The 24,402-nt window shown below is 37.3% G+C and overlaps 1 protein-coding gene across 1 annotated transcript in view; it reads right to left on the bottom strand.

Annotated features, from left to right (window-relative positions):
* LOC120749241 (pinopsin-like) overlaps window positions 1-24,402 on the bottom strand; it is an 85,400-nt gene that overhangs the window by 36,785 nt on the left and 24,213 nt on the right. Inside the window, exon 3 of the mRNA XM_040056470.1 lies at window positions 18,170-18,495. Coding sequence (XP_039912404.1) covers window positions 18,170-18,495 — 326 coding nt within the window. The remainder of the gene's footprint in view (window positions 1-18,169; window positions 18,496-24,402) is intronic.

Below are 24,402 nucleotides of genomic sequence, written 5' to 3'. Positions count from 1 at the left end.
CATTTCATTTTATATGTGAACTATAAACCTGCATAAAGTAAAACACATTTTCCCGACAGATAGTCTTACTTTGGAAGAAAACAGTGAAAAACACCATTAGCCATCAGGTTATATTGGCTTTGATACTACTAATTATTTTGAATCATGACAGCTCTGAGCCTGTAAAAGAGTATTATTATAGTGAAGAAACAATTTCAGTAAGAAAAAGACCAAAATAACCTCTTAGAAGATGACTGAGATACAAGATACCTGGATTTGGAACTTTACCTCTAAATAATATTGTTTTTCCCTGAAATTTGTTTCTCATTTGTTGAAGGGGAGTAGTATAGCAAACACAACTATATTGTTGTTACTCTGCTGCTGTACAAAAGGTAGCATTTTTATAAATGATTTCTCCAGGCAGCCCAGATTTCTGGGTTATAGGGGAACATGATGAACAACACAGTACTTATGACAACTGAAAACAATCAATACAGATTCCAAATTTTGTATCCAAGCAGAAGAATCACTGTCACTCTGTAGTGGCTCATTTGAGCTACTTGCCTTGTATCCTCACATACTCCAAGGGGACAGACAAAGGTGCAGTAGAAGAATGTTACAAATTAAAATGACATGATGGCTATTCTTTAGTATATTTTGATTTGTTTTGTGATTAGAATCCTGAAAGAGTAAAGTGGCAGTTGAACAGATAGCAAACTGGTCTTCTGCCAGTGAGACCACTGACTGTGTCCAAGAAGGTGTCAGTTCATACAGCTGCAGGTTTTTTTCAGGAGCAACCTAAGAGTAATCCAACATATGGGTTCCGCTAGAATGGTTTGGTCAGCAAACATGATCAGGTAGCTATACCTTAATGTGTGCTCTAATTTAGGTGAAAACAATCATTATCAGCAAGCTTCTTGTTGACTGAGACTAACAGGAATGAGAAGGAGAGAAAAGGACAGGAGAGGGTGGAAGAGGAGGGAAAAATGGTGGGGGAAAGGAGGAGCAAAGGAAAGGAAAACGGTAAGGGAAGGAAGGAATTGGTGTGATATGTCCAACTCTTGCTCACATATGGAGTTGTACCTGGAAATTCAGAGCTCATGTTCTGCTTCTGAAACACTATCTACATACACAGGGTTCTCAGTGGTACTCTATATGGGCCAGAATGCTTTCCAGCTTGGATCATATCATATTAATCATATTAATCACATTATATTAATCTTGGAATCTGGGATTTAACCTTCAGTGTCTGAAAAGTAGTACCATACTTGAAAGACGTTAATACTTGAATGTTGGTTTCTGAGGATATTTCTCTCACTTTTAATCTCTCCTTGCACACTACTTCTGTAGCTCTGATAGCACTTGCTATCCTTTTCGCATCTTTTCTGGTTTTTTAATATTGTTTTCAAATGGGTGACCAGTACTCCAATATTCAAGTGTATACAATGGTATAACACTGAGGATGTTTCTTTCAATCCCTTTCCTAGCAATTTCTGAATAGAGAACTGAACTTTTCATTAAATTACTTTTTCATTAAATTAACTCTGCCATGTCTTTGAAGGGTGATAACCAGGAGCCCTTTATCATACATGTATGGATATATATGATGTATGATAGAGCTACTTTGCACAAATAACTGCACCTCAGGTGTTCTTGATCTAGGACACAGTTGACAAAGCTACTCACATGTATTGTTCTCAGCTTTCCTCCTTCAGACAATTATTGTTGGCCATTGCCCCTTGCTTTCCTAATCAACTGCACTCACTTCCTAGTTGATGATCTCCATGGATATTTACTGTAAATCTGCTAGGCGGGGCTGTAACTACTGAGGATGTCACACACTAAGGATGGACATTCTGCATGTGGCAAGCAGTTGAGTCTGTGTTTCATTCTCTCAATCTACAAATTAAGATTATTTCCAATTGTATAATATATCCTTTATTTTGCAAGGAAGAGATTAGCACTAGAACAGTATTTTTTACAACCTAATTTTGTTCTGGATATGCCTTTTTTTTTTTTTTTTTTTTTTTTTTTTTTTTTTTTTTTTTTTTTTTTTTTTTTTTTCCCCAATCACTTACAGACAGGAAAAACCAACACAGTTATTTTAATTTTTAATAATTCTCTAGAATTCCTTCTAATTCTAATTTCAATAGGGTCAATGCATCTGGGACAATTAGTGTCTAGATATAAACTATTCTAGTAATGGCACTAACAAGTCCGACCTGTTTCAAGTCAGTATTTATTAAACATAGATGTTGCAAGTTCAGCACACTTGTGAGCAGCACTTTTATTTCTGAGTTTTGGGACAGAAGAATTCTTCAGTGCAATGAGTAAATAGGGATAGATATAGTTAGAGCCAGTATAAAACCTGTCCAGTGTGAATTTAATGACCTCAGAGATGGTGTAATCACAGAAAATTCTGCCTTTCTTCTGGAAAAGCTAAAACTAATTGAGCAACACCTGTACCTCCCTAAGGAAAGGTCAAAGTGAAAAGAAGAATGAGTTAACAAGACGATCAGCAGGCTGGAATTGTATTTCTTTTAACTTGACATTTAGACTGAATTAACATCCTGAACTTACTTGGCAAGTGATGGAGACCAAAGCAAATCCATTTAATTATATATTGAGAAAATCCAAAATGTTCCAGGCTGATGTGACTAAGCACCTACTGAGCCTTGACCATCCTGGAGCACAGAAGCATAAGCAGGGCAGAAGAGCATTTACACTGCTGAACAGTGAAAGAAATTGTACAAAAGAAAAAAATTCTCCCAGGAGCAGCATGCAATTAACAAAAGGCCATGGCCAGACTACCAACCACAGTTACAAATTTTCTTCAGAAAGATTAAACATGGATGCAGAAAGGCCAGGTTGGAACAATGTGAAAGTCAGTTTTTTCAACTTGACATTTAAACTGAATATCCTGAAGTTGCTCAGGGAGTGAGAGAGAGAAAAGTGATCAGGTAAGGCCTTTAAGGACTTTTATTGAGCTCTTGCAAGCTGTAACAATAGAGAAAGTAGAAAGCAATATTCGAGGTGATTTTGTTAAACAAAACTTCCCAGAGATAGGTGTTTTTAAATTCCCATGAGGGCAGCAGAGCAGAGCAGAGTGCTATTGGTATTTAACCAGGGATAGATGCCACCGGGAACTAGTGGCAATATTCATTCTCTTTTCTGTGCAAGGCAGTAGCTTGTATGCAGTGTTTTACAGACATATAATCAATTTTTTTAGTATGTTTAATGGGACTGTTTGCTTGATTTTTGTTTGTCTGTTTGCTTTTAATTTAGTGTCAGCATATTTATTAATTTCTTCCTTTTTGATTTGTGTGCAGGTCAGTTTTATTCAAACTTTTTTTATAATTAATCTTTAATAGGCCAGATATAAGTAGCATAATCTCAGGAAAATGGAAATCTATCTTGCCATGTTTGAGGCAGTTTCAATTGAAGTGTTATATTAATTACCAGATAAAATTAATATCACAGCCTTCTGAAACTGCAATGTTGTGCCTCTTCTGCCAGGTAAGTGATCAGAAACAAAATAAATATTGCTGAGATCCCCTTAGAAAACACCTCACATGTTTTTTACTACCTTAGAAACTGTTTAGATGACAGGTCTCCCATTTAAATTCAGATTACCACTCTCAAGTACAAGAAAAGGTCTGGAATATACCCTAAGGCAACCCTAGTGCATACTCATCTGTGATTAATTTAGCTGCTTAGCAGATGTCAGTTGTACTACTAAAAGTCAAATGATCATCCATTCTTGGTAAGCCTGGGTTACTCCACCTCAAGCCAGAGACCATTGTTGGTTGTTTTAAGATGCATGTGGTGTAAACATTTTAAAAGAAGAACCATGGGACCAAAAAAAAGATTAATGAAGAGGGAAGTGAAGTCTTAGGACCCTAAACACAGTAAATTAAGAGTGAATGTTCACACTTTTTAGTTTTATACCTTGAAATAACAAGGGAAGAATGAATTAAGACCATCAGAGCGATAGTGGTTAAATTAAAATGAAAACAGTATGAAATAGAAAAGTTGGAGAGTCAACAGATTAAAAATAATTTGAAAAGTAGAGTAAAACACCTTATGCATATTTCTCTGAAGGAAACATTAGCCATTTGTGATATATGACCTAAAGTAAATTCGTGTTAAGTATTGTAATACGTAATATAAAGTTAATTTGCGTTCGGTCAGATTTAAGCTCTGTAGAACCCAAAGTGTATTTGGGGCTAAAAAAAGCTGAACTGTAAGAAGGGGACACAAGGATTGAAAGACGAAGAAAGTCCCTGCCGGGAAAAACCTCAGGACAACCAAAGAAAAAAGCTAAAAGAATGGGAAAGATGATGATGAGATAGACTGTGTCTCCCCCGGAGATGGGCCTGCTAATGACCTAGTGATTAAGAGAAGATAGTTATCTTATCTGTTCCAGCCCGGTTTAACATTTCCAAAACCTTCTCCGGACCCGGCAATCATGGCATTGTTTTACTTCGAGAACCTATTCAACCGACCGGAGACCTGAACATGAATACCTAATGAAGCTACCATGAAGCAAGAGCGCTACGGTCTCCGTCCACTCTCAGCAAAAGACTGTATAAAAATCAGCGGCTCTGGTCACACTTTGTGAACAGAGTGGATACGGAGCGATAGAGTCCGTTTCTGCTTCACCCAGTGCCGAAACCCCGGGGTTCGACGCTGTTCCTCTAAATTGTGGCTGTTAGAGACTGAATTTAAGTCTCGAAATAAAATTCTAAATTTTGATTTACGGAATTGGGCTTGTTCATTTATTACACCATTTAAGACCTTATCTTTTTCTTTCCCATCCTCCACCTGTGCACAGGGATGTTGATTTACTGCATAAGGATTCCTGAGCTTTTAATATGAAGCTTTTTAATAGGAAGATCTTTATAATTAGGCAGCTGAAGAGTTCATCTAACAACTGCTTTACTAATGAAGTGAAATTCAAATGAAACATCAGCCTAATAAGAAGAAATGTAAAACTGTCTACACAGTGTTATAAACTGTCAGGGGCAAACTGGAAAGTGCCTGAACTGTATCTCTTTTCTTCCAGCAGGAGCAGAAGTTTTGAAAAGCCGTATGTTAGGGCTGTATGGGGCAACAACCTGGCCCCCACAAAATGCACCAATTCTCTGCTGTGGCCAAGGCAGTGGCTTTGATGACAGACTGCTCCCTTCCTCCTGCTCCAGCCTGATTTTCCCTGCCACACATTACACACAAACAAACAAACAAACAAAAACATTATTAGTCACCCAGCTGACTGCCCCAATGCTCTAAGGTTATATTCTACCAAGGCCAGTAACAAAAGGCACTTACAGTATTGGTCATCAATTATTATTGACTCAGATGAATCCAAAACTGCCTGAAATATAAATCTGTGTTTAAAATATTATTTGCCCTACTTATGCTGTAATTTTTCACTTGTGACATTGGCCCTCACTTTACTATCAGGCTCACTGAAATAAGTTTAGTAGGTATATAGTAAGACAAAAGATACTTGTAAATTGAAGTATCACCCCAGTTTCAATCTACTACAGACAACACAAGCTAATTTCCACTGACTCAGCACAAGATGGAGAGAAATAGTCTGCAAAGCAGCAACAATTTAATCAAGGGCAAGAATTCCATAAAATATCCTGCCTGTTTATTTTAATAACAAAAGGGGGGAGGGGGGGGGTGTGGAAAGTCAAGTATAGACCTATAAACCCCACAACAAAGATTGTGATAACACAGATTTGGGTTGACTGCATGAACATGGGAGAACACATTTTTAGAACATCAAAATTAGTGTGAGTTCTCAACACCTCTTTGCTGTAATGATGAGGCAAAGTGAGCTGAACACCAGTGTTGGCACCTTTACCCTTGTTAAACCCCAGGGGAAATGAACTATTTATTATGTGAATACAAGAGCTGCATGTTTATTATCATACCACATATGCATACTGAGCAAGGTGGAGAAGATGGAGAAGCTAGAAACACAGAAAACCTCTTAACATTCTATAGGTGGCTTCACCGCAACAGAAGTGTTTCCTTGGCAATTTACAGATCAGCTAAGGTCAAAATAATTCCTAGCACGACATTTTTGCACTGTGAAACTGATTCACAAAAATGTAAACATCCTATGGGAACATGCAAATCTGAGACATTTCTGGTGGTATCCAAATGTCTCTGGGCTTCTCTCTTGTGCCTGACAAAGACCAAAAAATGCCCAGTCGTTTAGTGCCTGTTAACCTCATGGAGCTATTTTGTTCAGGACACCGGATCTCACAGGCATTTTAGGCTATCAGCTCCAAGGATTTCCAGGATCTTTGGTTCCATTTCACTTTGGCTAAGCACAGCTGTACAAGGGTGTCAAGACCCTGAGTAGTTTCAGGGTCAAGAGGATATTGTTTTATATTCAATGTAATAAATACGATTCACCAAATTCGATAAATCAAAATATTGGAATTTTATTGAGAGACAGAATGACAGTCTCGGACAGCAACAATTAAAAGAACAGCGTCGAGCCCAGGATCGGCACTGGGTGAACGCGGCAACACACTTAGCTAGTATGTTACACCCCAAGTTCACATTTCTGGCTTGGAGCAGTCTCTTTTTATACACTGGATCGCTGAGAGAAACTCGGGACTTCGAGGTTCCTCCTTCCGAGGCAGCCTCATTAGACATTCATGTTCCAGTTCTGGGATTCTGAATAGAGTTGCTTGAGAGGACAATGCCTTTAATCGTCGGATCCAGGTGTGGCATGAAGATGTTAATTTCAGGAGGAGACAGATGAGATAACGATCTGATGTAACCATCTGGTTCTCCGGGCTCCCATCTCCTTTTTCCGTTGCCTTTGTTCTCCCCTTAACGATTCCCGGCAGAGGCATCTTTGTGTCCCTTTTTCGGGTAATTCCGATCATAGTTTCCTCGTGTCCCTCCTATGTCTTTGCTAGCAAAAGAAATTCCTGTACCCTTCTCTGGGCGTCTGAGTTAACTCTTAGTATACTGGATTAGAAACAAAACTTATATTTATAGAGGTTGAATTACATCTTATGTCTTTTAACACTAATTAACTTTAGGACATATATCACATTCAACATCTAAATATTCCAGAGGATGATTATGTTAAAAAAAATACTGATGAATTGCTGGTGAAACTGGTGAAAAATAGTGAGGTTAAGATTTGTGTTGTGTGTGTCCTCCTTTTTCAAGAACAAAAAAAATCTCCATCAAAAATTTCTAACTGGAAAAAGATCAGAAATTCTATTTCTATTTCTATTTAAAGCAGGATGCACATTTGTCTGAAGTCAAGAAAGAGAGCCAAAATCTTAGACATCTATGTGCACACAAAGCAGTTTTTCATACAACAAGCTGCTTTTAAAGAAAAAAAAAGGAAATTCCTTTTTTCGTACACACACACCCCCCCACACAAATAAAAACTAAACCTCCTTGGAAAAGAAAGACATGGAATAGGTGCATGTTTTTACAAGCATGCATAACTATGTCCATCCTACAACATAAAACTACTTCACAAAGCGAGATAAAGCTCTTGTCCCTGATCATCCATCCTGCTTAACTGTCAGCATGTTTGGATCCACTGCAGTTTTGCCTCAGAACTCTCTAAAAAGGCACCCAAAAAATATCAGCGGCAGCTTCCAGTAGATGGCATGGAAAAGGCTGTACCAGGTTGGGCTCCATTCTTTCTATGTAGACCTCCAACTTGTGCCACAGGCTTGCACTCACACACACCTCTGCTATTCAGATCAGGGTGTAGTATATCAACTTTCAGCTCCACACTAGGGGAACACACAACTCTGCTGAGCTGGAAGTCAGCTCTTATCTTATTACAGACACTTTGGTTTTGGCAAATAAAGAAGATACGAACCACCATCTTCAAGGGGCATGCAAGGTCCAGAGGCTGCTCAAGGCCAAATGCTGTGTTGCACAAACAAAGGCAGCTTGTACTCTATGTTTCAAGGTCAAGGAAGGTTCCTGACCATATAGAAATGTGTCAACATTGCATATGCAGACTTGCATGCTCTGCATGCAGAGTCCACACAAACACATGCAAAAAATTTGTTCTGTTTCTATGGCATGTGTGATTTAAAAGGCTGGCCTGCTCACTTCACATACATGCTAACTTTCAAGATGGTACAAGGCTGAAGACGATATATGCTTGCATCACTTGCAAAAATTTGTATTTACCCTCATTTCATCTGTTATATTCATATCACGTCTGGGTTTAGCTCCACTGGAAATAAATGTTGGTTTCATAAAGAAAGCATAGATATCTCAGTCTACCTCTTCAGCAGAGTAAAGCACTCCCCATAAAAAATATAGGACATAGTAAGTGATAAAAATATTACGATATGAGTAATCATTGATCCAAAGCAATATCCATTACATGTAGGTTACACCACCTTAGCTTTAGTCAGGTTAAGCTCAAGATACAGGATCAGAAGAATTGGCAATGGTAAGACAAATCTTACTGGGTTTTCTCAATTTTTAGTTTTTGTAAGAAATAGCTTTAGTGCCAACTATGCAGGGAATCAAAATTTTGACTTATTTAATTTGTGGTGAAAAAGTATGATCATCATAATTCATTTACATAGTTTAATACATTTCTATTATTAAGATAATACAAGCATGACAACTCAATTTCATTCCTCTGGCCATAAGCCTTCAATCTGTGTTTACACAGAGTTACTTACGCAGATGTGCAAGATTCAACTGAGATGGTAAAAAAATCCTACCTTGTGGGTAGCATTACAAACAAACAATGAGACACTGGATTAGAAATTTTGAAATAAAGTGTGTTCTAGATTTTACATATTTAACTTTCTTCTTTTATATACTTTTGATTTTCATTCCATAAGCACATAGTCATTTGCATCCCTTTCATACCTCTGTAGCACGTGGATATTTCACACTGTTGTTCTCCATTATATGATAAAGTTCTCAGGTAAAATTATTTCCTTCAGTTATTGCCAACATATACTGCCTCAGGCACCTTTGGGATTTTCAGTAGTGGAAACGGGGCTAAATCACAGAACCAATGAACAGTAATAGCTATTACAAATGCCCCTGGCCAAACCTTGGAGCTGTAAGTAACATGGGACTAATATTGAGATGAAATAAGGATGAAAAACTCAAAGCAAATATCCTTGTTAACTCACTTTGCTCCACTAGGAAAAAGCAGAGGTACACTTTGGCTCACAGGAGATCTTACAGCACCTTCCAGTAACTAAAGGTGAGTACCTACAAGAAAGCTAGAGAAGAACTTTTTACAAGGGCATGTACTGATAGAACAAGGGGAATGACTCCAAACTGAAAGGGCGGGTTTAGGCTGGAGATTAGGAAGAAATTCTTTACTGTGATAGTGGTGAGGCATTGGAACAGGTTGCTCAGAGAAGCTGTGCCCTGGAATTATTCAAGGACACCTTGGATGGGGCATTCAGCAACCTGGTCTAGTGGAAGACGTTCCCGCTCATAGCAAGGATGTTGGAACTAGATGATGTGCAGTGTCTCTTCCAAACCAAACTCTTCCATGATTCTACAATGGTGACTGAAGGCTTTGCTGTATACATTATAGTTTACATGCTGTGAACCAAGGCCCTCTTCTTTGACTTCCCTCCTGGACAGCACTGGCTGGAGACTGGCCTCTCTCAATGGCAGAGTTAATGTCTTACCAAGTGCATGGTGATCACCAGGGAAGGCCTTTGGGCATTGCACATTTCTTCTCTTCATTGCACAGCAGTGTCCCTTTGCAGACAGACCTTCAGAAATGTTCCTCTAGGGGACAATGACACATTGCTGCTACATGATGGACAATTAATTTTCCTCCAAGTCTTCAGTTAGGAAGTTTGCCTGAGGTCACAAGTTAGTCTCTGGAGTTAAACTACAGAAGGGTAAGTGTAGCTAAGTTCTTACATGCTGAAATGTAAGTACAAAACTCTACATGTTTCAGAGTGCAAAACACCATTCTGTACATTTGACCTTTCCAGTTTTATAAGTGGTGAGCAAAATAAACCAACCAACCAACCAAAAACAAAACACAAACCAAACAACAAACAAACAAACAATCAAAACCCCAAAACCACAAACAAACAAACAAACAAAGGCAGAAAAAAACTCTCATGCTTTTTCTTATCAGGAAAATCCTTTACTAAATCATACCCTGAACTGAGATGTTGTGAGTGCGTGGCACTGACGTACACCATTTGCTGTAAACTGAAAGACTCATGAAACCACAGGCTATGTTTTATGGACATAATGCATCCAGAGATTAATGGATCAGGTCTTAAATTTCTATTAGCTTGTTATTAAAGATTGTGACAGACTTATTTTCTCCCTAGTTTATCTAAAGTATGAAAAGTGGCAAACCCAATGAATTCCTATTTTCTCACTAGCCATTAATTTGATTTACAATGAATTTGTACAGTGCCTGATTTACACTAAAGTTTTATCACTGCTTCTCTGCAAAATGCAGACAATTAACTAATGATTTGTACTGTTGCAAGCACAGGGGAAAGAAAATCATAATCTTTTCTCATGTCTTTACCTTCCAGCATGATCAGGCTTCAAAGACAAATCTGATTACATGCTTTAACATTCGGTCGACTCTTTCTAATCAGAAATAATGAGAACGACCCTGAATGAGCATACCTGTCAGTCATGAACTGGACGTGTCAGTGCAAGCACAGCTGCTGATGCCTTCAAAGACTTTGAAAGGTATTTTATGTAGGATTGATTCACCATACCTTTACTCTCTTAAATGTGAGATGGTGAACTTATAAACCTTGAAGCTATACACACACACACACAAAAGTGAGCTTTTTCCTTTATTTCTCAGGTTTGACATTTTTTTCTGCTGTTACAGAAAGCACTGAACTTTATTCCCTTGAGACAGAATCCTTTAATAAAAGCTGGTACAAAGGTAGTCCACAAAACTGAAATATTTTTGATGTTGAAAGCAGAAAACCCCAAAAATCAATACTATATTTACAGTGTTTTCATGATAGCTACCTAATAATCACTTCAACTCCTGGGAAAACCCTAATAGCTATGAAAGAGTATAAGACTAAGTAACCTCTTTAAAAATTAAGCATGCTAGTAAATATTTCTTCTAGCTAATGAAAGAAAGTTTTTACTCAAACAGGTTTCCCATTAAAAAAAGAAAAATCAGCTAACAGGAATAATCAGCACTTATTTACTGAAATATTCTTGAACAAAAATGTAAGGATAGAACTTTCTGAAACATGAAATACTTAGATATCTGAAAATTGGTGTTTATAGAAGTATGAATGTCAGAAGTTAGTGTCAGAATGCTACAGATTTTGCTTGAAAAGTTCTGCTGTGTTTGTACTTTATATTATGACCTGGCATTAAATAACAGTGATATAATGGCATAATAATTTAAATATTATAGCCTTTTTTAAAATAATTGAAAACAGGTACCATTAAAAATAATAATTATTGATACACCATATCCTCTTTTCAAGGTCAAACGATTTCCTTGTTTTGTTATAATTAATTTCTTTTAATACTAATCATCTTATGTACCAGCAGCAGAAAAAAAGTTGCTGGTTTTGAGAATAAGCTCCTAGATGTGATTTTCTTTCTCTACTGGGTATAGAGGGAACATAGAGAAAAAAAAATAGGCCAGATGGATTCTTAAAATGCCTTGAATTCTCACAGGTAATTCTTCAAAACAATGTGCTTTCCTTCAGTACAATTGGAATAGTAGCATCAGCATTGCAAAGCCTTGGAAAATCAGTGTATATTCACAGCATCTTCGAACCATCAAAGGAAAAATGTACGGAAATCACTGAAGGAAGGAAGGAGCAAATCTAGCGATGTAAAGAATGGTGTGAGGGCAAAGGAGAAAAGAAGCAATGGGACTCAAGGGCTGCGGCGATGAGAGCAGTTACAGAAATTATCAGAAAATTTTTAAACAGAAAGAGTTGATAGGCAAGGATTTCTTATGAATGTAATACCTCTACAGATTGCAATCTGAGTCTAAATAAATTACATATTCAACAGAATTTAATAACTTACTAAGAAATAGCGAGATACAACTTTTTGTCTTTTTTTTTTTTCAAGTATTCTATGGCTTTTTTATTCCAGATATCACCTCACCTACAGAATTCTAATACTTATGAACATGCTCATGTTTCAAGAAGACTTGAAAATAACCGTAACTTCAAAGAAACTTATCACTGGTCACAGATACATAGTATATGCAGCCTAATATCTTTCAGTGCTTCTCTCAAACTAACAAAAAACAGTCAGCTTTTCTACTCAAGATAAGATCCAGAAATTCTGAAAAACCACAACGTTACAAAGGAATGCAAATTGCTCTCTTAAAGTCCATTCTTATGGAAAATATCATAGAATCCAACAACAAAAAAAATTGTCTGTTATCACAAAATATTTCTGTAATAATGGAATTCAAAAAATGGTCTGTTGTCAGTTTTGAGTTCTGGCTGTAGAGTGGCTTGCACATGAAGAATTTGACAAAGGTCAAACAACTGCCCAGTAAGCAGATGTTGCATATTTACTGTTAGATGTTTGTTGAATGCTGTACAGAAAATTTGGAAATACTTATTTTTATTATTTTTTTGAGATAGACTTTATTACTTTATAGCAGTTGATAATCCACTAATTGATGCCTTGCATTACGTTTTGTAAGCTTATTACAATTCTCTCAACCTGGGACTTCTATTTTAATAAGTTCCCTTTTCTTCATGATGATGTGACAGAAAACATCTACTAATTAATTTGCAAACTAAAACTCCATTTGCTTTGAATGCGATGTAATTATTTTATATATATTTTTATATATATATATATATGGCAAGTTTTAAAAATTAAAGGCAAAACTATTTATCATTTTTCTTCTATGCCACCCGAAATTAGGAGGGAAAGTGTATATCAAGATCTTAAGGAAAGAAATAAAAGTTATCATCATATGGTAAAAAAATAACAAAATATGGCTGTCTAATGAGTATAGCAGACTGTTTAGGCTTAGATGCAGAAAGGGTCAAACATGCTTGAAATTAAGTCAAATCTTGAATGTACTTAATGACATTTTAAAAGGGGTGATCGATAGGAACCATACAACCAGGTCTACATCATCTTCACCTGAACTACTTTTCTTAGGACTTTTTTTTTTTTAATTAAACAACCAGAAAAATTTTGAACTTTGCTTCTGTGACTACAAACCTGGTTTTATTAAGGGTTCTAAGAAGTTAAGATTTAATGGTGCATAATTGCTTTATCAGTTTTCTCAACATAAATCGTAACTTTGGTGCCATCAAAGATGAAGTTTCAGAAAATAAAGTTTCTCTATAAACAGGCATAGGAAGCACATGAAGGAATGATGGAACAATAATTACATTCCCATCCTACTCTTTGTATTATGTGACGATTTTTTTCAGTTTAAATCACTAAATTCTGCCTTAATGTGCTCTCTTCCTCCAAATGATCATTTCCAAAAAAGATGGAAAACTGAAAACACTCACAGGCATGGTTCTTCTTTGTTGTCCTTTCCTGGCTACTTCAATGAATAATGATATAATAAATGCTTTACAGATATTTTGCAGCTATGTTTAACTGTTCCAAATAGTAGATATAAAGCAAGATTGAGGAATCAGAAATCATAAAAATTTACCTATTTTCTTTCCTTTTTCTCTTCCTGTGTGGGCACAGGAGATTTCATAACCACCACTTTTTTATACTCAATTCTTTAAAAAATAACCTAGAGTCAAAATTTCATCACAGCAGATTTAAAAATTAGTATCCTTGTGCTTATAACCAAGTGGAAATTTCACTCTGGGGCATTACTTCTTACATAAGAAATGGAAGCACTTTTTTTTCCACTAAATTTGGTACTTTCAAATCTGGAAGAGAGAGGAATAGACAGCTCTCTGGTGTATTACTTTGACTTTCCCTGTTCCCCAACAAGATAACAAGACTTATGAAAGTCAGGAGATGGGATAAAAAAAGGTTATCTGGTTCTCCTATAATATCGGGAAGTCAGAAATCGTGTGCACTTTTCAAAAGAAACAACAAAAACAACAAATCTGTAAAAGGAAATAGTTGAATAATTCCACTATCTAGACTAATATTTTGGTCACTAGTTAAAACTAGAAGTTTTTGAGGAATTAAGCAGTAAGAAGTGCATCACAGGATGGAGAACAAGACATACTGGTAAGAGCATCTTCTGCCTAATACAGTCTTTAAATTTTCCCCAAATATTTTTTCTGTTTTCTTTTTTTTTTGTTTTTCAAAGACAAACTCAAATTAGAACTGGAATAATGACAGGGGGAAACAAACAAACAAACAAACAACCCCTGCAAAAAAAACAAACCAAAACAAAAACCCAAAAAAAACAAGAAAACACACACACACAAAACCAACAACAACAACCAAACAAATGAAAAACTCACACATTACTCGATAGGACCATCAGGTCACGTTGTAAATCTATTCCAGAACCCCATAAAACACAGGCTCTTTGCCCACTTCAGCACACAGTCTCTTGAAGAGTAAAAACAGCATGTTTAAGTCTTTGCGCTCTGCTTACAGTCCCTTTTATAGTTTTCCATGCCCTAGCTACGTTTCATGAAAAGTTGTCAAGCTTTGTTCAGGCACGACAAGGAGATGAGAGTCTTTTATAAAACCAAACTGAAAACTTTTCTTGAAACATCCTTCTGGGACTCTTCTTGTCCTTGGGCAGGATTTTTGCATTTAAGTAGGAGATACAGGAGGCTGAAGAGATCTCTTTTTTAAAAAGTTTTGCTGATTTTCATTAGGTTGGTTCACATGAGTTCTCTGGGCCCCTCAGTGGAGGATTTTAATCACGCTGTGTCTTTTGTGCTACAGTGATCACAATGCTAATCTCTGTAATTCCCCATTTGGGAGCCCACTTTTCAAAGTGTAAACAACTGACGCTGACTTCACAAAGAACATTTTTCCACAGGGAATGAAAGAGTAGAGTCACAGAGAAGCATCATAAGCCAGAAAATGAAAAAAAATAATGTGATTGTACAAGGAAAAATAACCCATCCTCCTTTTCCTTCCCTTGTGCTATAGAATGTGCATGAATAAAATTTTGTGAGGGGGAAAACTTTGCCCCTTTGATCAGACTCAACCATCCAGATACAGCCAGCCTGGAAAAAATGCCCATAAATTAAAAAAAAAAAAAAAAAAAGGAAAAAAAAAAAAAAAAAAAAAAAAAAAGTCATTCCTAAGGGTCTTCAAGCATGATAAATGGCAAGATCTCTGGAGAGAAGTGGAATTTTGTTTTAATGCTGTTTAATGGCATTTGCTATTAGCATAATTTATAAAAAGGATGATATTGACTTCTAATTCCTTGAAAAGATGGTATTTCATAAAACCTGTATTACTGAGATCCTTTTTACAGCTACAGAGATTACAGATGACTTAATGGGATCTATTAATATTTCAAGTGGCAGAATGCTACAACACCTGACCAAATTTAGAGAAGAGAAAGGCAGACCTATAATCACTAGCTGCACAAAGAAAAAAGGAAGGCACCATGCCAATTCTTGCATTAGTTATCCCAAATGCCTTAAGATATTTCTTCCACCTCAATAAATTTACACTGCACTATTAATAATGGCATAACTTTTGCACTCTTGATTTCAGGACGCAATACCATTGTTGCTATGATGCTCTAACATAAAAAAAATTTGTAGAACTGACAAAATTATGAAATCCAGTCAGAAGATGTAGCAAGGAGGTGAATTTGGGATAATGAACTTAATATCTTTGCCCTGTTCCCACATTACTTCAAATACATAACACGGAGAGTTACAGAAAGACTTTAATCTACAAGGCCAGAAAATAGCAAGATAATTAATTTTTTTTCCCACACCAGAAAGTAACAGCATTACAATGAATGTAACTCTCTTGACCTTTTTAAAATTATCCTACCTGCTCTTTGTAGTTTTATATAGGAACTACTATATGTTCATTTGCATATTGCTCATCTCTTCCTCTAGTTTGAAATGTGACATACTTTAGCATTTCATGAACCATCCTGTTTATTACAGAACACTTAAAGGACCTCAGACCGAAGGGAAAGAAGCCTGTACTTCAGTGACTGTGTCATGATATGTGCATTAGAAATTTATATATATGTCACAAAAAAATTATGAAATGCAAGGTTTTAGGATTATGGTGGTGAAAATAGTTCCTGGTACATCACAGAAACCTGAGGGCTGGTGAGTTTTCTGATTGAGATTATCTTTGGTGAATATAACTCATCAAGAAAATCTTTTACAAACACCAGGAAACCATTAGACATTTTGTGTAAAAATTTAGGGTTTAGCTATTCAAGACTTCGCAAATACACAGGCAGTTCCTAGGACCCCTAGTTATAACAACTTTAAAGATATAGTTTAATCCCCACTGAAGTTCCCTTTCATTTAAGAAGTATTAGTTCCCCAATAATGTCCCTCCAATAGGTTATGCAAGATTGGGTGCAATTTTCTTTCATTTCCACCATTTACAAAATTTCTCGGGTTCCTCTTACCTCAGCACCCCACAGGCTTGCAGATCACTCTGGAAGGCATGAGGAGAACGGAGGAGAGAGGATTGTGGAAAATGCTCTCCCTTCCCTCTTTTTTTCCCTCTGGACAGCTGACTAATCAATCAACCTAATCTTCTGCCCAGTCTACCCAAGTCTTCATGACCAAATACAAAATGGCTATAGAGTGCACATACCATTTCTATAATATTTTGTTCCCTTAGTATATTTGCCACAACTTCTTGAGATCCATCAGTCAGATCAGTGAGATTATGAATGCCCTTGATATAACTGAATTTAAAGAAAAAAAAAAAAAAAAAAAGTGACTAGAATAACAAGAGTCTACATCTAGCACTAGAGGTTAAAGTATGTGCTGCAGAAGCTTCATGCATACAGGTATTTGAATATTGTGGATGATGACTGTTGTCAGCCAAGGGCAATGAGGGCTGAAGGAAAGGGAAGCCAAAATTTTAAGAAACATGTATCTTCTGAATGTTTTTAGTGCCACATATTCCATGATCATGCTGCTTACTTTGAGGTCATGGCAAAAGAAACTGCTGTCCAGAGATCAGATATGGACTGATACTTCACTTGAATGGTTTACAATCACAGGCATTTTTTTTCCATATTAATATTGCACAGCTTTTAAGAAGAGTACTAATGTGTGATTCATCAAAGGGGTTGGCCCACTCAATATTCAAAGAAGAGAAGATTTCCCATTTGGGCTTTAAGTGTTTTCAAAGTTTTGACAAATTGTGTAAAACAATAAAACTTAATTCCTTATGACTAATCAAAGCAAACTACATTCACTTTAATTCTGTAGGAGAGCCTCAATTCAGGGATTTACTGCTTTTTTCCCCTTTAACACCCTTAGTTAATTCATCTGAACATTTTAGAGAATTTCTTTTTAGAGAACAGCTATGCATTAATTCCTCTCATTATTCATCATTAAACCCTTTCATTACTGCCCCAAGAGTATTCAAACTTCACAATACCACACCCTTTTCAGGGCCTTTTGTTTCATTTTGGAATATATGCAGTGCACCTTAAACCACTGAGAGAAGTATCACTGTAGTAGTAGTAGTAGTAGTAGTAGTAACAGTAGTAGCAGTAGTAGTAATGGTGGTTGTAGCTAGAAGAAAAACTTAAATGTGATCTAGAATTACAAGGACAAGATGATCCTTGGGATAACTCAGTATATCACAGTAGAATTACATTACTGTAGAGTTAAGATTCCAGAGATTAAGAAGCATAAATTATTAAATGTTATACTCCAAGACCAGGAAAAATGATTTTCATGGATATCGAACTCATAAACAGGTAAACATGTATTTTTTACTTCATTACAAATGTAAACTTCACTCTGATATGCTGGTTTTCCCATACACTGTTTTCCACAGTATTATCAGCCACAAAATCAGTATCTGTATGATGTTATCTCTTTGTTTTGACTGAGTTTCAGGAGAATTAAAAAGATTGGCAAAGACCTCAAGCTCCTTCCTTGAGGATTTCTATGGTCTTTTCAATTTTATTTTGGCTTGCTGATTTGCTCTCTACCATCAGTACATCCAAATTTGATAAAAGAGAAATGCGGAACATGCCTCAGGGCAGGCTGCACTGCGAGAGCAGGGAGCTGCTTACCTGTTTAACCGCGTACAGGAGGCGCCCGTAGCAGTACACCATGACCATCACCGGGACAACCAAGCAGAAGATGAAGAGACAGATGATGTAGGATGTGGACTCAGCAGACTCTGAGGACCAGCGTACTGAACAGCTTGTGCCTGCACCTTCTAGCCCATAACTGCTCCAACCGAGCAGAGGTGGCACGGTCCAGACCAGGGAATAAATCCAAGAGCCACCAACCGCCAGCAGAGCCTTGCGGAAATCATCGCTGCGCTTGTGGCACAGGGTGAGAGTGCTGTAGCGCTCGTAGGACAGCACGGCCAGGGAGATCAGGGACACGACACCTGCAATGAACCAAGCATCACAAATGCTTACTTCCATTATTTTGCATGTATCCACTCCAAATCCCAAGAAAAGAGATGATTTTTTGGCTATTATATATTTGAAGCAACAGTGAAAACTATTTCCATTACTCTCTATATGTTAATCCTCACTGGTCCTGGTTGCACTGTTCATCATGTCAAATTTCATTTAACTCAGATTTATCTTACATTGGAAGATTTTTATACTTGAGAGATATTCATCTTCTAGTCAGGTTTTCAACTTTATCTGTTTTAGTATTAGTCAGGGGAAATCAATTTTCTATCTGAGCTAATAAAATGGTGAAAGATTTGCTTGATAAGAATTATTCAATTTTTAAAATCCATGAGCATTTTCAAATAGTGCATTGACTTTTATAGGCCAAAAGGAAAAAAAAAAAAAAAAAAAAAAAACCCACAAAAAAGAAAAAAGAAAAAATAAAAAATAAAAAATAAAAAAGAAAAAATAAAAAAGAAAAAAGAAAAAAGAAAAAAAAAAACCAACAAACAAACAAACAAACCAAACAAAAAAACAAACAAAAACCCCACCACCAACAACAAAAAAACCCACAACAACAACAAAAAAACGCAAGCCCCCCAAAAAACCCATATATTCAAGACTGAGAGCCCCAAAGTGAAAGAAGCTTTTGCTTCTTTTGCTCTCCTCATCAGCTAGAGGAGCCTTCATTTCTGATCATTCATATATGGAAAAAACAGGCAACCACATGACTCAGACATGGCAAGTTGCAACTTTATTTGCATATGTATTCCACAATCAGGTTTAAAAGTGATTTAGGCTAATATTAAGCCCTAGGTGTCATAAACCCATTATATTTTGCAGAGGAAGGCTTTAAGATTTGGCTTGTAGGATATTTCCATTCTCCTTTTTAAGGTTTAGGACCCAACCACCTCTACAAAATTCTATGGTTTTCCACGGCAGGTTCTTAGTCAAGACTCAGTGGAGAGGGTTTTGTTATTTCTCATAGTTTTGCTCTATGTGCAGCTCCCTTGCAATTCTTAGTGACACAACAATGGATACCACTTCCAGGATTTATGACGGTAGGAACTTGCTTGAAGAGCTTTAAAACCATATTTTCCAACGTTCTCCAGTCCCCTTCTTTTGCTCCTATAAGATGAGAAACCTGAATAGATCAATGTCAGCTCTTTCCACGAGTTTTTTCTTGATCTTTGCTCTTAGCAAAAATCAACTAGCACTGAGATTTATAGCCTGCCAAAATTCTCTGATTCTGAGTGGTACCTACTCCCAGCAAATGGGTTAAAAGAAAAGGTGTTCTTCACAGGAATCCATAGCTGTAATCCATTTTCACCATTTAATAGTCAGCTTCTCCTACAGCTCCTTCCCAGGCTAGGCAAATAGAAGTGTCAGAGACTTCCTTTGGGAGTAGCGCTACCCTATCCTTTACCTGGGGAAAAAAAACCCACACAGACCCACACAGGGCACAGCAACTCCCCAGGCACAACATTTTGCTCCACTTTTCCTTACAATTCAGTGACTCATTTCTGAGTTAACTGGATGCAGGCACAGCTATTTCTGTCATCCTGACAACAATTAGCTGTTACTTCTGTGCAGAGCTGGGTACAGCAAAGGATCCTCGGGAAATGCAAGCAGTGCCTTATTTCTCAGGGGAAAAGAAAGAAAAAGGGCGCGAGGAGAAGGCAACTTTTGAAGGAGAAAATGTCTTTCTTGTTACAAGAGTCTACTAAATTATTTTCTGTGCATTACTGAGAAGTCAGTCCTAAAGAGCAGATACATTTACAGCTGTAATAGGTCCACTAAATTCAGCTGACTTATAAACTTGCTTTAAGGCTAGGCTATTTTAGAGACGGGAGACTTTCTCATCATCCCTCATCTAATCTGATTTTCCACATAACACTGCTCTTGAAAGCCCTTGTCTCAAGAGCACAGACTCTACTGCTCTCTTGATGCTCCCAGCCCACACTTAATTATCTTCACTTTCTTAGCATTGCTGCTTTCCATGTTTTTATCTGCTTGACTAAAGAGCTCCTCTCTATCAAAAACATTTAGCTTATGTAGGTACCTAAGGCAAAAATCCAGATTTTATATCTAGTAAAAATTAGGCTTCTGTCAGGTGTTACAGATCTATTTCTGTAGATTAGACAATCATGAACTAACAGAAAACTGTCTCAGGAACAAGAAATCTCTCCTTTCCCAGCTGGGTGCTCTACAGCAAGAATCTATTGCTCTTGCTGTACCTCCGGTGGCAATTGAGACTGCATTTTCCCTACTTTGATGATATGGCAAGTGAGCTGTACTTTTGTTGAGGATATCCTACATTTCTGCCTGTGTGGGGCTGCCTAGAAAACCCAGATAAGATGCTTAGATTTCCCTGGCTCAGGGTCCTGTGTCCTGGATTGCTGCTTTCACTGCTGGGCTCTCAGGTGCAGCCTGGCTGCCAGCTCTGCCTGCTCATCGCTGTGGCTGTGCTACTGCCCAGCAGCTCCTTCTGGTGTGTATTGTCATGATTTATGGCATACATTTACACTTCCTCTTATCGTCACCTGTTGCCTAAGGAAGATGCTTAGCTTTTCTCACACTGCTGTTTATGATGGATGGCTTTATGTCATGGCTCTGAAGACAACTGACCGTGAATGCAAGGTTACTTGCTTTCAGATGTAGAAAAGTTCTGTCTCACACTGGCATAGAATTAATGTTCAGATATTAAATTAGGATTATGGTGAGGTCAGTCAAGAATAAATCAAATGCTAGCAACCAGACAAAAGCACAAAAGTTGCCTTTAAATTATAGAAAATAATTTTCTTCTCTATAAAGAAGAAAATTCCCTGTGCTTAACTGGACATCTTGGCAGGAGCCAATTCATCTTCGCTCACCTTATTATTGAGTTCCACGAACATGACACAAACTACACTTTTCTCTGGAGGACAAGAATTGTAATTTATGGAATCCCAGACCTTAAAAGTTCAGGAAAAAATGCCATTACTTTTGGATTTGGCACAATAGAGACTTCAAAGTTCGAACTTTTTAACAGCACTACTATTAATACCACTATGCATTGCCTTCTAGTACTTTCAAGACAAAGGAAAATGAGTACACTGAAGAGGTTGTTCATAAGAGATAAAAGAATTCAACATTCTTTATATGGTTCAAACTTAGTAAGCCCAGCTAACTTTTCAGAAAAATTACAATTACTTTGAAACCGTCGAACTGGTGCTTTGAAAGACAAAAATATAAATTCAAAATCAGAAAAAAAATTTAACACATAGCTTTTTCCAACAGTGAGGTACACTTGGGAATTTGCTGAGAGTAATTAAAATACCTATTACCCAGGTGAGGAAGAAACAGGAACAACAGAGGCCACTGCAACCCTCTCTCATTCTGCTTTGTGTGATATTGGGCGATGTATGCAAGTCACAAGACATGCCCCGAACACTGGAGCATATGGATGAGCCTAAGGACAGCCTTTCACCTTAACACAGGAGCAAAGACTGGTAAAACCACACCACATCAAAAGTAACCTTGCTCAAGGGCAATCTCGAGGCAGAGCAGATCCAATGTCCCTGATTGCTAAGAATATAACTCAGCTTTTTAATTAACAAAGAACTCCAGCCAAACAGGTTCTTTTAATCTCATCTTTTTATTAGTTCAATAACTGAATCCTAGAAACACACCGCTATCCTTTCATCAATTATAATAGTTTTGTTGGACTGAAACAATATAATTTCATTAAAAAAGCAAAACCTGGCTTTGTGTTCAGCACTTAATTTGGCACTGGCTGGAAATAAAATATGAGGATCAGGTGTACATGGCCTGTCAGCTTGCAGTGAATGAGCTACCAGCAAAAAACTGATGATTGCTTTGTCCTTTGCATACTTTTCTATAGCACCCAGTGTGATCCTCTCCATAGTTTTTCCAGGTTCTGATTTTAGACAAACAGGCTTGTACTTTCCTCAGCATTTCCTCATGCCCTTCTTGTAATCTGTTCTGGCTAAAGCAGCATAAATCCTCCCAGTTTTCTTTATGCCTCCTAGCTTTGCATACAGAGTTCTCTTAATGCCAGGTGCCTTTAACTGCTGTGACCTTTGTTAGAAATGTTAGAAATTAGCTGGTATTCTATTTCATGCACTGTCTGTTGCAGTCAGAGGAACTCGTGAGAACCTCAGCTTAAAAACAAAAAGCAATTAAATGCTCTAGGATTGTCTCTGAAGAAAAGACTTGAGCTCAATCTCCACAGCCCTTAATAACCAAAAAACAAATTAAAAAAATTAATGTAAGCTATAAAAAGAAGAAAATAATTATAATTCTTTATGCCAATGTTTCATTCTTAGTGAGTAGTAACATTTATGGCTGTGTAGACTGTGTATATTAATTTCAAATGAATAATTTTTTTCTAGAACTGCAACAAAATTAGGTTCACAAATTGCAAATCTAAATGGAATTTGCTAAATGGAATTTGTTCTAAATGGAACAAATATTTAGAGCCTCAAGCTGGTACCTAGACAAATAACTCCACAGGAGTCAATCACAGTGAGAAATGTAATTTGCTCCCCCAACATTTCATGCATATATAGGAACAAAAATGAGATTCTCACTGAACAGTACTGAAAAAATGTCAAAATTTTCACTGCAGATTGCATTACAGGAATAGATAATTATTCAAAAGTTAACCATGGAAATAAGTGACTTTGAAACTAACATAAGCCTTGCTACACAGCAATTAGGTGCAGTGAGTAGAGTGCAAGAAATTAAATTTCACGTCATAAACCAGGACAGACATCTATTTATAGGGCTATCATCTGAGACATTATCTATTATTTACTTGTATTTAAGGATCTGTACATTTCTCCCTGGCAGCACAGCACAGAGTACTCTGTGAAAGGCACAGCAAATCATTACACTTTGTTCCCATGAGTTCTAGCTAAAAGCGTTACGTTTTCTTATTAGTTTTTCATGGTTTATGCTGCTCACTGATGTAGTAATTGGGAAGGGATGCACCTCACCCATGGTCTGGAGGCTATGAAAAACTGAGAATTACAAGAATTCAACTTACACTGGATCGGCATTTTGACATATTTGCCCTCCTAAATGGCCTGAAGGTCATTGCACTACATCATGGTTAGAGTTCTGGGGCCTCCTGGAGCATGTTGAAAGGGATATCCTGCACTATGTTCCAGCTATCAAGGACCAGGGGCAATGAAAACACAGGTAACCCTAGGCAGACTGAGAATGGAGGGATGCTATAGCATCTTCTTCAACAAGAAATTAATGGAGAAAAACTGAATCCAAGGGCGTGCAAAACCCCAAGATAGACTTCCCATACCCAACCTCCATGAAGTTTGATTTTACCTGCTCACAGGCATTGTCTCATAGTTTTCACTCACTCACACTCTCACACCCACAGGGTCTGTGCTTAAGAGGTCTTGTCTAGAATTTTTTTCTGCAACAGAGAGAACATAAGACTCCAGCTATTAATTCATAAAACCCCTTGCTTGCATGTACCTTCCTGGCAACAAATTGGATTTTGGATAGAGCTTTTAGGCACTTCAGGAGTCCACCGTCATGAAATCCTTCATTGCTTACAAATCTTGCCCTCATAAACCTTGTATATCTGACGCAAGACTGCTGTTCCCTGTTGGCATTTCCTTGAGGTCATGCTCCTCTCAGTGGGTGCAGAATCCTCCACCCATGAGTTATCACACTGTTATTACCAGCATACAATCCTTCAGGCCTGGCTGAGTCAATACCTTTTACTGCTGGAAACAGAACTCTCTGTTACCTGCACAAGCTGTTCTTACTCTTCTGCTGTGCTGTCTCCAGGCCTTTACAACACCTTTCCCTCCCTGCATCATCTGCACCGACCTCAGCAACCCCACAGCAAGTCCATACATGTCCCA

Source organism: Hirundo rustica, chromosome 2 (genome assembly GCF_015227805.2).
Source record: "Hirundo rustica isolate bHirRus1 chromosome 2, bHirRus1.pri.v3, whole genome shotgun sequence".
NCBI classification, from domain to species: Eukaryota; Metazoa; Chordata; class Aves; order Passeriformes; family Hirundinidae; genus Hirundo; species Hirundo rustica.
The sequence above is the reverse complement of the archived record's forward strand: the minus strand, read 5'-3'. Positions and strand labels throughout refer to the sequence as shown.